This window comes from Eretmochelys imbricata, chromosome 24 (genome assembly GCF_965152235.1).
Source record: "Eretmochelys imbricata isolate rEreImb1 chromosome 24, rEreImb1.hap1, whole genome shotgun sequence".
Classification (NCBI taxonomy): domain Eukaryota; kingdom Metazoa; phylum Chordata; order Testudines; family Cheloniidae; genus Eretmochelys; species Eretmochelys imbricata.
The window spans coordinates 1,420,903-1,435,750 of record NC_135595.1 but is presented as its reverse complement, the minus strand read 5'-3'; the positions used below and the strand labels follow the sequence as shown (position 1 = coordinate 1,435,750).

Genomic DNA, 14,848 nt, shown 5'->3' with positions numbered 1-14,848 from the left:
GGGGCCCACTGTGGTGCAAACATGCTCCAAAAACTTCTTGACATTAATTCATGGTGTGACTGGTGTCCCTGGGTCACAGTCATGGTTTGCTGACACCACATAAATCCTAATCCTGCAGCTTGTCCCTTTATCTGTGTCATCAGAAAGGTCCTCCCTTGAACGCGCCGGCAAATGGGGTGGCTAGGTCTGGCTCCATGCCAAAGAGGGTGAATTTTTCTCCCGGGGTGTGCAGGAAGGAAGCGGCAGAAAGGCCTCCGTGCATTCCAGCTGGGCAACAAGCACCACTCGCCGGCACTGCCCTCCAGTGACCAAACCACAGGGTACCTCGCTCTCGGCCCGCTGTTGTTCCCTCTCTGCCCTGGTTGTCTGCAAACCTCTCTGAGGCGGAAGCCCAGGTTCCAAGGGAAGCAAGAAATCCAGATGTGCGGGGCCCGCACCTCATGCCTGTGGCCCCGCAGGCTTCCAGCTGCAGAGGAGCCCCGCACTGGAGCTGCTCCGTGCTGCTGGAGATTAGAGAGCAGGGGCCTTTGAGGCCTTTTCTAGCGTTCGCGCAGACTCGCCTAAGTGCCCTGCCGCTCTCGGACTTGCCCCGCCGACGGAGGCCACCGTTAAGCTCCTCCCACATCCACGGGTGCATCGACGAGGGTCACTTCCGTGCCTGTCGCCCGGGAGGGTCCCAAAGCCTGGGGCGGTCGGGGCCGCGGGGCAGCCCGCGTGTCGGCGGGGCGCGGCGGAGGAGCCCGGCTCCGCTCGAGGCCCTGCTGGGGTTCGGAGGGTGACCGGAATGAACAACACTGGGGCCCATTCGTCGTCGCGGGGCCCCCGGCGCTAGGACCTCATCGTCCCAGGCCCTCGAATGACAGCACCTCGCGCCTCCTCCCGCCGCCTGCTCCCGTCACCGTGGCACCCATGATGATGTCATGCGGGACCGCGGAACAGGGCCAATCCCGGGGCACCTCAGCAGCATGGGGCCTGTGGGGAAGGATCTCACGGCTCATCCCACCGGCCTGGGTCCCCAAGGACCTTCCCAAGATGGCGTCCTTTCCCGCTTCCTCAGCGCCTGGAGAAAAGATTGACCCTCTTAACATGGCCGCTACTTCCGACTACAGTATTTCTTCTGGTTGAAGGCAAAGACCTTTCCAACATGGCGGCGCTTCCGGTAGTCGGAGCACTGTGTTGGCCTGAACGACCTTCTCAAAATGGCGACAGCACCCAACTCTTCTTGCGCATTGGGTGGCAGCTTCGACCTTTCCAACATGGCAGCAGGGCCGTGCCAAGTGCTCACTTCCGCCCGTGCGGGGAACCCCGGAGCGGATATAGCGGCCCCGGTTTCCGCTCTAGCTCCTTTTCGGCCCCGGCTGCCTCCACGCGAACATGCCTGTGAGTGCGGCCGAGCGGCCCGTGGGGGGCCGGGCCCGGGAGCCGCCCCCTCGCCCGGGGCGGCCCCGCTCCGCTGGCCGGGCTCTGCCGGCGGGGGGCGGGGTCCGGGGGCGGCGATGGGGGCCCGGGCCGGGTAGCGGGAGCCGGGCCCGGAGCGGGGAGATGGCGGCGGGGGGGAGGGACCAAGATGGCGGCGGGGGGGCAGGCCGGGAGGGGGGCGCCCCTCCGGAGGGGGGCCGGGGTGGGGGGGGCTACCCCCGCCGTCCCCCGGGCCGGCCTAACGCGCTGTGCTTGGCTTGCAGCTGGCGAAAGACCTGCTGCATCCCTCCCCCGAGGAGGAGAAGCGGAAACACAAGAAGAAGCGTCTGGTCCAGAGTCCGAACTCCTATTTCATGGACGTGAAGTGTCCAGGTGAGGCCCCGGCCTGGCCCCCCAGCTCCCGCTCAGGGCACTTGGGGAAGGGCTCCCCCAGGCTGCGTCCCACCTGCTGGCAGCCGGCCGTGGGCGTCCCGCTGAGCTCCCAGGCAGGAGCCCGAAGGTAGCTTGGTAGCCCACGAAAGCTTGTGCCCAAATAAACGTGTTGGTCTCTAAGGTGCCACAAGGACGCCTCGTTTTTGCTGGTAGAGACTAACGCGGCTGGCTACCCCTCTGAAACTCGGTAGCCCATGTAGTCAACATTTCCTGACCCTGGGCCCGTAAGAGTTGGTCGTGGCAGAAGTTGTCCTACTCCAGAAATCAAACGGAAAGCTTGCACCTGTGCAGCATTGTAAGGCATGTTTTCTCCTCGAGCTGTGCAGGGGGTACACCGGGGTTCTCGGTAGGCGGACTGCAGGCCAAATCTGGACCACCAGGTGCTTTTAAAGGGATCCTGGAATCTTACCTTTTGCTAAATTTTCTCTGAAGTCTGGACCTTGATTATACTTTGACAAACAATAATAGACTATCACTGGGCTAGACCCCATGTGGGAGGAGTACCCTTAATGTGTGTTGACTAGTACCCTGCCCAGGGGATGCCCTGGGATTATCTTGTCTCAATTTAGTTGTCTGATGTTAGCTGAATTCATTATTGTAGCTAGCGGACAACTGATCATTCCCCACCGGGACCAGGTTCTTCAGTCTACTGTACCTACCTTTAAAATGCAAACTTAAAACGCTTGCTTTTGAGACCCCTTTAAAGCCCCACTATGGCCAGAGCAATGCAAACTGTTTGAACATTTTTCACTGTCGCCCTTAGTCCCCTTCTTTCTCCAGCAGATTAAAGTTTCATTTGCCCGCTGAAAATGTCAAAATAGTCTCAATAACATGCCAGCTTTGTCTTTTGCTCCAACAGTGGAAATAACACCGCCCCACTTCTCTTGTAGAGAAATAGGCTCACCTCAAACTTTTCCTTTGTTTCAGGTTGCTATAAAATCACCACTGTATTCAGCCATGCTCAGACTGTAGTTCTGTGTGTTGGCTGCTCAACTGTGCTGTGCCAGCCCACCGGAGGAAAGGCAAGGCTTACAGAAGGTAAGCAGCAATTTGTACTTTAAAACACCCAGGCAGCTAATATATTTTTCCATGTCATCATAACCCCCTTACCTGTTTTGTCTTGCTCTTGTCTGTCTTGAACGAGAGATTCTTCAGGACAGGGAATGTATATCAATGCATGCAATACCTCTGATCCAGAATTTTATCTTGAGTGGCACTTCAGAAGAGTCTCAATCTGTCTAGTATGTGCCTGAAGTGCTTGCAGGGAGTGGGTTTGCTAAGTATAATGAAATGCCTCTTAAGTGACCAGCAAAAATTAGTCTCCTAGAACAGCTGGCAGGACAGAACTACTAGAAACCTTGGGGATTCTTGAATGCTTAGGCTGGATGGCTATTTACTGGTCTTCCTAAGAGGGTCGTTGGGGATATACTTTGGCCTTCTTGGCTTTGAGCCATGCCTGGACTATTTGAGCTAGTTCTGTGTTCTGTTGGCTCCACTACAGTTTTACTTCTATAATGATGGATCTGACTTAGTGGATTTTGGAGCTGTTGATACCTGAGGGTTTCACTCTCCCAGTAGCCCTCAGTCCTTGTTGAGCTATGAGAATACGGTCTGCCTCCCTCAACCCCTAGAGGCCTTGTGGTGCTGTTACCCTCCTATGGACTGAGTTAACGACTCACGCATCCCCCCCACAGGCTGGTAATGTGCTTGGGATTACCTACTGTTCTTTCCTTATCTAGGATGCTCCTTCAGACGAAAGCAGCACTAAACTGAAGTGTCTGAGATGGGTGGGACTACCTGCGCAGTTGGCTGCACAGACAAATACAGATGGTTCAAGAGCATGGGATTCAGCCACAGAGCAACATTAAGTGTCCTGATGTGAACAGAAGGCTTTAAACACGTCTCTGGAACGTGAGGGGAGAACATGACTTTCATACTGTCCCTGTAGCCTCACCTATCTGACTGTCAATAAATTTTGGATAAAATACAGCTTAGTCTGTTGCTTTAACTTGATACTCACTGTCAACTCACATAGTGCTCTTTTTGGGTGATATAAGCAAAACTGTTCAACCGGAGTGAAAAAAAACACTTTCTGGGCAGAGTTTGACTCTGCCCTGCCTGTAATTGCAACAGATACTATGATGACCCTCAGCAGGGAAAGAATATGCATATGCAGCGAGCCCCTGTTCACCTTAGAGTGAAACCGGAGTTCTTCTCTAGTTCCGCCCTCTCCTGAGAAGTCAGTGTAAGTTTAAGACTATTCTTAAAGTGGAAGTTTCAACCACTGTGAATCCTAACTTTGCTCTGCCGGCAGCACAAGCTTTTACAAGTGACTCCAAAATATTCCTCAAACCACAGTAAAATACCTTGTTAACCTTCCAGTGCTCTGATCTGATACCCTACCGATATAGGCAGGCACAAGAAGCCTGCTGTATCATACATTACTGGCCTGAAAAAGGTCTAAAAGTCAAACGGCCTGGTGGCTTCTGGACTTTATTCTGGCCCAAATCATGAAGGAGTTTTCTTGTTGCAGGATCTACCACACTGATCTCTTAAAGTAGAAGGGCACGAACCCTATTGTGCCTTTGGCAACATGATAGTGGGGCCCCTGTCCAGTACCCATCACTGTAGCCTGAAGATTCTAGAGTCAGACTGTTGTCCCAGAGAACCAGGAAGGTGCTGTGACTTCCAGTTAGAGGAGTTAGAACTACACCTAACATCATGCTTCACTAGACATTTATTATTGTACAAACAGGTACTTCCTTCAAACATGCCTTCTCCGTACACTCCAAAGCCATAGCTGTGTCCTGTTTCTTTCATTGTGTTGCTGAGTACCAACAGGAGGATATGAATACCCTAAGTGTAGGGAAAAAGGTTAGTCAGATTAATACTGGACTGCCTGGATATCCTTAGGACACAGGAACAAAAAGGACAGGGTTTTACTTAAGACAGCTGCTGCCATCTAACCTTGCAATTTATAGAAAATAGTTCCTAAAACTTCAAGCCCTTTCCTGTACCTGAGACAAGGTAGGGGAGGGAATATCTTTTATTAGATCAACTTCTGTTCTTGTCACCAACAAAAGATACTATCTCACCCATCTTGTCTCTTAATATCCTGGGATCAACACAGGTACAAGCAAAAAGTACCTGGGGTTCAGGGGACTTCAAATTCACTTTTCGAGGCTGGCTATTCTGCCTCCAGAGAAATGAGTCTGTTTTACAGCAATGATAGGCTGGGAAAGGGAGCAACCAGGATGAGAGAATAAGTCCTATCTTAAGTAAGTGATGTTTGCTACTGACCTTTGTATACAGCTGTTCAAACAAATTATATACAATGTTACAAGTTTCAAAAAATTCCAGCTTACCTGTCTGAGGTGTAGCTGAGGTAGGAACATACACAATAGGTACAGTCTGCACTCTGGTCAGAAAGGCATTGTATGCTGCAAAAATAACAAATTATGTAACACTGGTGGAACAGGTGTGAAGGTATAGTTCAGGGGTCTCCAACGCAGTGCCCGCAGGTGTAATGGCACCCGCCGGGGCAGTTGTGTGCGCCTGCAGGACACCATGCTGCCAAAATGCTGCCACCGAGCGTGGCCACCTGAGAACCACTTGCCCAAATGCTGCTGAGAAGCGTTGCCGTTTCTTGGTGGCAAGGCTTCTTTCCGCTGCCACTTTTCGGCGGCATTTCGGCAGCAGGGTGTTTGGCACGCGCCACAGTGTGTTGGGAATAGGAATTTGCTATTCCCACAGAAAGGTTGGGGACCACTGGTAGTCTCATTATGCTAAAAGTTTGTGTACAGTTACAGCAGTTTAAGGTGTGATTTAAACCAACACAAAGCTGCGTGGCCATTTAGGAGTCTTGGGGCCACTACTCCTGAATGATAGTACTAGGCGGCTAAGATGCTCTAATTTAGAGGTTGATGTCACACGTACTGATTTGCTTTAACTCTCCTGAGTGCTCTACAGAGAGATGGGCTGTTTAGCTTCAGTCAATTAGTATAGGTTTAAGACCAAGTGCAATAAGCCATGCAAACATAAGCATGAGTTTTTCCACAAGTTTAACTAGACCCATGCAACTTTGTCTAAAGGCCAAACTGGCAAATAAGATATTCCAACTGAACACAATTTCACAGCTTGTATGGGTCAAAACCTGACCCTGTAGTGCTCCCTGCTGTGTATGCAGGGGTGTGAAGGAGGAAGAGAATATGCATTTTGGCACTGCTGGAAAAATCTGATCCATCAGAATTGTGGGGTACCAAGTACCAAAATCATCAGGCAAAATGGGCAGAAATGTTGCAGTATTTAGATACCATTGAAAGTGTAAATAAACTTCATATATTAAAGGTTAAATCAGTAGTGCTCAAAAGGTACCCCTGTTGGAGCCAATAATCTTATCTAGCCCCAGAAGAGAGACAGCATAAGTAGCTACAGGGCAAGTTTCCACCACACTGCCCTTTGCCAGTATACCTCAGCCCGGCTCCAGAGTGACCATGTCTAGAGAGGTTTCAGAGTAACAGCCGTCTGTATTCGCAAAAAGAAAAGGAGTACTTGTGGCACCTTTGAGACTAACCAATTTATTTGAGCATAAGCTTTCGTGAGCTACAGCTCACTTCATCGGATGCATACTGTGGAAAGTGTAGAAGATCTTTTTATATACACACAAAGCATGAAAAAATACCTCCTCTCACCCCACTCCCCAGCAGGAGAGTGGGTTTGTGTGTGTGGGGGGAAACCTGGATTTGTGCTGGAAATGGCCCAACTTGATTATCATACACATTGTAAGGAGAGTGATCACTTTAGATAAGCTATTACCAGCAGGAGAGCGGGGTGGGAGGAGGTATTTTTTCATGCTTTGTGTGTATATAAAAAAGATCTTCTACACTTTCCACAGTATGCATCCGATGAAGTGAGCTGTAGCTCACGAAAGCTTATGCTCAAATAAATTGGTTAGTCTCTAAGGTGCCACAAGTACTCCTTTTCTTCATGTCTAGAGAAGAGAAAGGAATTGGGCTTTTCCACAGGGGGAAGCACATTCTTTAGGTTGGTTAGTCTCTAAGGTGCCACAAGTACTCCTATTCTTTAGGAAGTGGACTTGTTTCATGCAGGCCACTGAGCCTGCTGCTGACTTCTGGTTTATTTCAGGCTCCGAGTAGAAGAATCAAGCTCTAGCAGTGACAGGCTCCCTGTATATACCAGTGCAAAGAACCAGCAGTGCTTTTTTTACCCTTAAAGTTTACCCAAAATGATTTCTAAGGCCCAGAAAGACAGGTTAATAAGAAGAGTAGGGCCTAGCCCTAACGTCGCCAGCAGCCTAAACCTCAGGAACGACAGGTTCTGACTGCAGTAGCAGGGATTCAGCCTGTTACCCTTCAGAGGCAGATTCACTAAGTTACATGACATTTACTATGGGTGGCTGGGTTTTTCCCTCCTGAGACTGTATAAACTGAGGGCCTGTCTGCTTTATATGGTCATTAAGGATGGTAGGTTACTTTATCTATCTTTCTTCCTTACTGGCCAAAATGCCATTTCCTCATTGGTGGATACTCGTTGGTGTCTACATGAAAGGTGGCTGCATCCCTGTACAGCAGTATGTACACAGGTTCTTGAAAGGCATTACAGAACTAGGACAGACACCAGGATGATCTTCAGGGGGTTAAACCTTTGTGTGCTAGACGTATTTTATTTTAGGACATGGTCTGAAATGTGGTTGTTTGTGTTGTGTAGAGTTTTTTTTTTTTTTTTTTTTACAAGGTGCTTGTAATTTTCAACCACACTCAAAACAGTATTGTACCCTTAAAAATATACACAAAGTATAACAGACAAATGATTGTATTCAGTGATAATGAACACACAGGTAAAGCTCTCTGTTTACCCCTCATTTAATAATTAGCTGCAAACCTCTCTTGTGTTTTCACTTACTGAGAAAGATTACAGCTGTTGATGCTAGAACAGCAAAGAGGGTGAAGAGAAGGATCTGGTAAGAGCCAATAAGCTGTTGGACAATTCCTGCTTCATTGCACTGACCTAACATTTTCCAGAAAAATGAGGTAATATTTAGTCTTGGGTGTAGGCAGACTCCTGGTTTCTGTAATAAATGATACTGTAGAGACATACATCTAACCACTCTGCAGCTTTGTTGCAAGAACTAACTGAAAAGAAGTATTAAATAAGATGTTTCAAAATCATTTATCCTTTTAATAGGAATTTGGTGTTGGAGCCTTAAGGAATGAAGTTCTCTCCCTAGACCAGGTGCAGCGCAAACAGCTGCAGTGAAAGTTTCCTGGCTCCGGCCCCTCTCAAAGTGCCTCACTAGGACTCGGAGGGACCACCTTATGGATTAAGGGCAATTCAGTCTCCCTATTCTACCAGAGACTCCCCTCTGTTCACTAGGAAATAGACCCAGACCACCACCTCATGTAGACTATTAAATAAAATCAGATGGAAACTGCTTTGCATCATTATTAACCCGCAACTCCATACAACTCCTCTTCCCACCCCCACCAAGTTCAGCTGTCCACACCTAGGGAGTAAGTCTCTTCCTTGTGATCCCACTGAGTCTTCAGTGTGAAATGAACAAAACAGGGACCCCTTGTTACTGAGTTAGCATTCAAAAGGACCAATGCTGTGTGCTGCGGGACACTGAACTGCCACTAAGGTCAATGAGAATTAAGATACCGCACAGGTTCAGGCCTAGACACAGTAAGGTAGACTCGTTTCACTTTCTTGCAACAGGAAAGCAAACTGGAATGTGAAGAATGAGGATCCAGTAACTAGCAAACCACTTTGATGGCACTATTGCATCTTCTCATACAAATAAGACCAGCTGATACTTACTAAACAGATGCTGCCCTGCCAGAACTCTCACAGCTATGGCAACTCTTTGGCCTGTGAGAATACAGGAGACATTGATAAAGACGGGGGCTGCCATCTGGTGGAGAGATGTGAGATTGACCACACTAACTGGGTAGAAGACAAGTCCAGGCATGTTGGGCGAATGTTCAGGCTGCCTCACTATTATCACAGGAGAGTTGGGGTGGACCTTTGAAAACAGACAAAAAGCAGTTATTTCAAAGGAAAACAAAAACAGTATATGCCAGTTCTGTATAATATTACTAGGGCTCTACCAAATTCACGGTCCATTTTGGTCAATTTCATTGTCATGGGATTTTTTAAATCATCAGTTTCATGATTTCAGCTATTTAAATCTGAAATTTCATGGTGTTGTCATTGTAGGGGTTCTGACCCAAAAAGGAGTTGTGGGGGGTCGTGGTCCTGCTACCCTTACTTCTGCGCTGCTGCTGACGGCGGCTGCCTTCAGAGCTGGGCAGCTGGAGGGCAGTGGCTGCTGGCCGGGACCCCAGCTCTGAAGGCAGAGCCCCCACCAGCAGCGGCGCAGATGTAAGGGTGGCAATACCGCAAGCCCCTTAAAATAACCTTGCAACCCTCTTGCAACTCCCTTTTGGGTCAGGACCCCCAATTTGAGGAATGGTCTCCCCTGTGAAATCTGTATAGTACAGGGTAAAAGCACACAAAAGACCAGATTTCACGGTCTGTGATGTGTTTTTCATGGCCATGAATTTGGTAGGGCCCTAAATATTACACACCCAGACATAGAATAGCGAGGTTATTTATGACAATGCAGTAGTGATAACAAGTATTCCTGTAATTACCATCATTCGCAGTGGGTAGCAGAATACTGGATGTGCTGATACTTCCAGAAATGGCCTGGGCCTGCTGGTATAACCTTGCCCACACAGTGCGCATGAGGTTACGTGGCATAGGAGGTGCCATTTTGAAGACTCCACCACCCTGCCCTGGTGGGTGTGATGTCGCATGTTGTGTGTGTGTGTGTGAAGTCACTTCAGTGGGGGAGGAGTGGCGAGCTCTTCATTATAACATCCCCCATCCGGTTTTCTTTCAGTATCAGACAGGCGAAAAACCACCCCAAAAGAGGACTGTCAGGTTTCCAACTGGACAAATGGCCTGCCTAGCATTGGGGTTACTGTAACTTAGGTTCTCCCTTGTCTACCTGCCCACCACTCCCCCCTCCTGATACAGAAGAGGGGGAGTGCTCAATTACTGTAAAAAAACCCACTACTGTTTCCAAACACAGAAGCAACTCAATCATTTCTTGAAGAATCTCCCACAAGGGACCAAGGGACTGCTCACACCGCACCTCGTGTACCGGGATCAGAGTCTCCCTACAGATACATGCTAAACAGAAGAAGGATTGCTATGTGTATTCCCCAGGAATGGAGGGGCAGGGGGAGCTTTCTATGTACCTCCAGCTTTTCTAACACTTTCTCAGCTCCCAGCACTCTGATCTTGCCATTTAGTTGTTTGCTGCTAAAAATCAATTCAGACTGGTTGAGGTAAAATGCAGGGAGGAAGGGAACTAGGATTCTTTGCATTCCATCCTTGCTTTGTTCACTGAAGAGACAGACCATCACATATACAGAGGCCTCAGCAAAACTCAAAGCCAGCAGGACTTCATCAGACTGGGGTTTAGCAGTGATTATGCAGGCATAGAGACCTAAATTCAAGATGGGGAAAACCAAAGAATAAACATTCAGAAGCCTTGTGTTTGACTGTTTTTAATACATAAGCCATCTATCACTGGAAAACTACAAAGAGTGAGGGGAAAGGAGAATTCACTACGCATATTCTTACCCCGTGCTAACAAGTCAGCAGAAACAATGTTTGTGAAACACCACCATGTTCTCAATCCGGTGGAGAAATGGGAATTTTGTGGGAAGAAAAAAAACAATCAAAAATGAAAAATCCCCCAAAATCCCTGATCCTTTCCCTTGAAAGGGGTCAGCGTGCCTACCTTTTTCAATACTGAAGTGTGACCGGACATGAAAGACTTTACTTGCTGGAATATCCAGCACTATGCTGCTGAACTCAACTTGACATAGCAGGTGAGACTCTGGGCGAAGCAGATTAGTGACTGCATAAACCTGACTAGGGCTGCATGGGCCTAGAAGAAAGAGAATTGGAAGAATGAAGAATGCATGAGCTAGTATTATCACAATGGATCTTTCTATCAAGCCCAGGTGATGAAGCTTTCTCTGGTGGATAGAGCAGTTGAGAGGCCAGTCTATAATTTCCATCCAACCTACATCTCCCAGACAGAAGATTCTTTCCCAGTAGGTCACTGACACCTACAATCATTTCAATAGCAAAGTACAAAGCTTTGTTTGAAACAGACAACATGTTTTTTTACTTAAAACCTAAGGCTTGGAAACTGAAATGTTTATAGACAGCATAAGAATAGGCCTTGTCCTTTTTTAATCCATTATGGTGCCAATTCCATTCACTGACATCTGAGCTGCACTTGGAGGGAAAGTAAGGCAGACAAAGCATACATTAAAAGAATTTCCTATTTTACATAAGAAAATATCCCTAATTTTGATAATCTTGGAAGGACAGATGGGATGTACTGGTAATCTGTAGTCTAGCAGTTACAAAGGTTGAGCTGTAGTTTCACCTCATTTTAGGGTTATAAAGCCTGCATGACTTTGAATAAAGTGCTAGAGGACCAGTTTATAAACTGCTTTTATACCTGCAATTCAGTGTCTCTCAAATATGAGGGCTCCTACAGAATAAATACATTTGCTCTCCCATGGAACAAACACTAGAACCACCCCATTAACTGCAGTAGTTCAGTTTAGGCCAAGCTGGAGGAATTTAGAAGAAGCCAGCAGTAATAGGTCTTACCTCTGAGGCTTGTTCCTGCACTGCCTGTGGCAACGAAAACCCAGACTTCAGAAGAGTTAGGAGTATTGGTTAGGTAGCTTTTGGGACCAAGGTGGAGGCTTAATCTTGATGAACCATTGACAACTACCTAAAACATAAAACGGGGTATAAATTTGTGTTCAAAAGACTGGTGTGTTCATATGGACAGTGGGGAGTTTTATTGCTGTAACTATTTCTCTGCTACTGAACATTCTTCCGTTCTCCAGAACCAAGCAATTTTATTACCTCTGGGACCAAACTGTCATTTACACCAAGTCCCCTTTACACTGTCAGAGTGGTGTAAAGACACAAGCTCTTAGTGTCTTCTTTTTAAAGACCCTATTAACTTACTTACAGGACTGTTTTTCCTACATAGGAACTGAATCCAGGTTTGCAAATTATCCCATGTCAAGTTACAGTAAAAACTCTGCTTTTGCAGCACCATAACACAGACTTCAGCCACGATGCTAATAGTGCTGCTTTCAGTTTCTAAGTATAGGCCCTGCAGTCTTATAAACAAAAGGATTCCAAGATAAATACAGACTAACTGCCATGGGTGCAGCGTACAAGTAATTTATGGGAAGAATTTCCTTGGCACAAGCAGTAGCAAGCTGGTCTCGTACAGGAGAGTGTATCAATAAATACCTCTCTGTATGTTTTCACTGTCCCTGGGATGTCATGAAAGATTGTAGCTGTCCCAGTATTCTTCACAAACGTTGCTCCGCTCAAAGGGTCTGTCTCAAGAATGCCAGTGGGGGAGACTTGCCACAGCCCAGGTTCACCTATAAAGGCCAAGTCATAAACCAGATTCCTCTGGTCAGTCTCCACTTCATGAAAGGAATCACTGAATGTGCTGGGAATAAGTTTCAGGTGTCACTTCCCCTATAGCACGTTCACAGAGTTCATACAGCGTAGGCCACACTCACAGATCTTGTATTTTTAGAGCTCAAAGTGAACCTTTCAGACAGTCACACTACACAAATGCCCCCCACCCAGTGGAATACACGGAGCTAACTGCCTGCCTGATTGCAAAGGCAGTCTATAAATCATATTTACTTGAACAAAATAGAACCATAAGGCTGCAGGTTAATTTTTAGGGTCACTGAGTCAAAAGCATGCTCAGAAGAGGTTTTCTAGGATGAAGGAAAGGCTTTGGCATTCCTGGCCCTGCTCTCCGGTTACCTTTTCTTCCTAAGACCCTGTCAAAGCTTAATGATGAGGAGCCAGTAATAAGACTGGAGCTGCAGGAGCACTGACTCTTGTGCACGGAGAGTGTTCTAATGCAGCTGCAGAACCCTTGGTATAAAGAACACCAGTCAGTAGCCCTGTGCAGCCTGCCCTCTTGGATGGTTGTGAAGTGCCACACTGGTGAGTGAGGGAAAAAAGAGGAAAACAGCAGCCCTGGAATGAAAGGATGCAAAATACTCCTTTGGAGTTAAGGCCAGGGACAGCAAGGTTGAGCCCACACTTGAATCCTAGAGCAGGGGTTCTCAATCTTTTTCCTTCTGAGCCCCCCCCCCCATGCTATAAAAACTCTACAGTCCACCTGTGGCGTAACAACTATTTTTCTGCATATAAAAGCCAGGGCCGGCATTAAGGGGTAACAAGCAAGGCAACTGCCCAGGGCCCCATGCCACAGGGGCCCCCACGGAGCTAAACTGCTCAGGCTTTGGCTTCAGCCCTGGGTGGTGGGGCAGCTCAGGGCCTTGGGCTTCAGCCCCATGCGGTGGGGCTTCAGCTTTCTGCCGAGGGCCCCAGCGAGTCTAATGCTTGGCGGACCCCCTGAAACCTGCTCGCGGCCCCCCAGGGAGTCCCGGACCCCTGGTTGAGAACCACTGTCCTAGAGCAGTGGAGAAGGGAGGAGGCTTTCTATTGACAGCAGAGATGGGCCTGATACTCCTTTGACTTGTATTGGTGTAAATTCATAACAGAGCCAGTGTAGGTGTAAGGAGAATTAGGGCCCCTGTCATTAGACAGTGAGAAGCAGAAACTCTCCTTTGAGGACCCACTAAAGCTGAAACTTTCTGGTTCTGGGCTAGGCAGGAATTGCCACTGGCAGCGCTTCACGGCACTAAGCTAGGCTCTAGTAGGAACAGGATTTCCACCAGAGCCAACAGAGCTCCCTTTGTGCTCCATCCCAGGAACAAACCTAGCGCAGAAGTCATGCCAATCCCGCTTTCCCCACGTGCAGTGGGGCCAAAGCCAGAGCCGTGCAACATGCTTCATCTCCTCCTTCTTACTACTGGATGCCAAAATAAGCTAAACAGGCTCTTCCTGGTCTGGCAAGCTAATGCTGAGAGTACTTTAACATGTCCAGTATTAACTCCTTGGTGCCAATAAGCATTCAAACTCCCATCGCTGAGCAGTTATGCATTTTACACTGGCCCATATCCTGTCTGTCACAGAGTTAATGGAGAAATTAGAAGCCATACAAACTTGAAATCGGACGACTTTATGAAAGTGGAATGTGTCTGGATTAGAATTTGGCCAGGAAACTGGAGTAAACACCCCTCCCACAGCCACAGTTTTACGTTGCCTTCAAGTCAACACGTTCAGCTGCGCAGAGAACCCTACCTCCATGCTGGGACACCAGTTCAGTTCTGCCTCTGGGGAAGATGGCCCCCTATTAAATCCCCAGCACCGCTCCACTGTCCCTTAGCGGTCTCTCATTCAAGTATGGGCTGCCTAGCTCTGCTTAGCTTGTGAGATCTAACGTGGTGACTGGAACAGGTCATGTTAACACCACAATAGATAGAGACTACACCAGGAGCAGAAAAACAACATACAAACCTTCTTGGTTTACAAGGGGTGTGCTGAAACAGATCACATCTCCTACTGCAATGGGCTCTGAGAGGTCTGGCTCAATGACATGCTCCACCGGCACGTGGATATAATCAGCCATGCCTGGGTGCCTCTCATCCCAGATTCCCAACAGTGTCACTCCTCTGTTCACAGCCTGAGCAATGTATGTGTAATTCTTATTCCCAGGTCTGATTAGCAGCAGGTCATCTCTGAAAGCAAACAAGCCCCAGTCAAAAGAAAACGAGCAGAGCTTCGGATGCCCAGAAGAGATAAGCAGCATATTTCAAGTATAAAAACCCCACAGCTAACATAGCCCAGTGAGTTATGTGAACCAGCTTTTCATTTCCGAAGAGCTCCCTTCAAATCTGCTTTAGCCCTGAAATACAGAACCTTTCACCTCTCCCACCACGTGTAATGCTAAAATTTTACCTGTGAGTTTTAGTCACCCTAGTCA

At 47.9% G+C, this 14,848-nt stretch overlaps 2 protein-coding genes across 2 annotated transcripts in view; one reads left to right on the top strand and one right to left on the bottom strand.

The window, feature by feature from the left end:
- The first annotated feature begins 1,246 nt into the window (after window positions 1–1,246).
- On the top strand, window positions 1,247–3,840 carry RPS27 (ribosomal protein S27). Its single transcript, XM_077841440.1, has 4 exons — window positions 1,247–1,380; window positions 1,683–1,791; window positions 2,779–2,889; window positions 3,591–3,840. The coding sequence occupies exons 1-4, from the start codon at window positions 1,375–1,377 to the stop codon at window positions 3,617–3,619; spliced, it is 255 nt and encodes an 84-aa protein (XP_077697566.1). The 5' UTR covers window positions 1,247–1,374; the 3' UTR covers window positions 3,620–3,840.
- A 730-nt stretch (window positions 3,841–4,570) lies between these two features.
- Window positions 4,571–14,848, bottom strand: part of NUP210L (nucleoporin 210 like) — a 43,677-nt gene continuing 33,399 nt past the window's right edge. The window contains exons 32-40 of the mRNA XM_077841180.1: window positions 14,383–14,603; window positions 12,238–12,374; window positions 11,575–11,701; window positions 10,685–10,834; window positions 10,137–10,387; window positions 8,689–8,893; window positions 7,774–7,878; window positions 5,217–5,291; window positions 4,571–4,707 (exon numbers count right to left, since the gene is read on the bottom strand). Of these exons, the coding sequence (XP_077697306.1) occupies window positions 4,616–4,707; window positions 5,217–5,291; window positions 7,774–7,878; window positions 8,689–8,893; window positions 10,137–10,387; window positions 10,685–10,834; window positions 11,575–11,701; window positions 12,238–12,374; window positions 14,383–14,603 (1,363 nt within the window). The 3' untranslated portion in view covers window positions 4,571–4,615. The remainder of the gene's footprint in view (window positions 4,708–5,216; window positions 5,292–7,773; window positions 7,879–8,688; window positions 8,894–10,136; window positions 10,388–10,684; window positions 10,835–11,574; window positions 11,702–12,237; window positions 12,375–14,382; window positions 14,604–14,848) is intronic.

What these genes read in the sequence shown, in the direction of transcription:
- RPS27 (XM_077841440.1), top strand. An exon ending in CATGGACGTGAAGTGTCCAG is followed by an intron (nt 1,792 to 2,778) that starts GTGAGGCCCCGG and finishes CCTTTGTTTCAG; the next exon opens with GTTGCTATAAAATCACCACT. An exon ending in AAAGGCAAGGCTTACAGAAG is followed by an intron (nt 2,890 to 3,590) that starts GTAAGCAGCAAT and finishes TTCCTTATCTAG; the next exon opens with GATGCTCCTTCAGACGAAAG.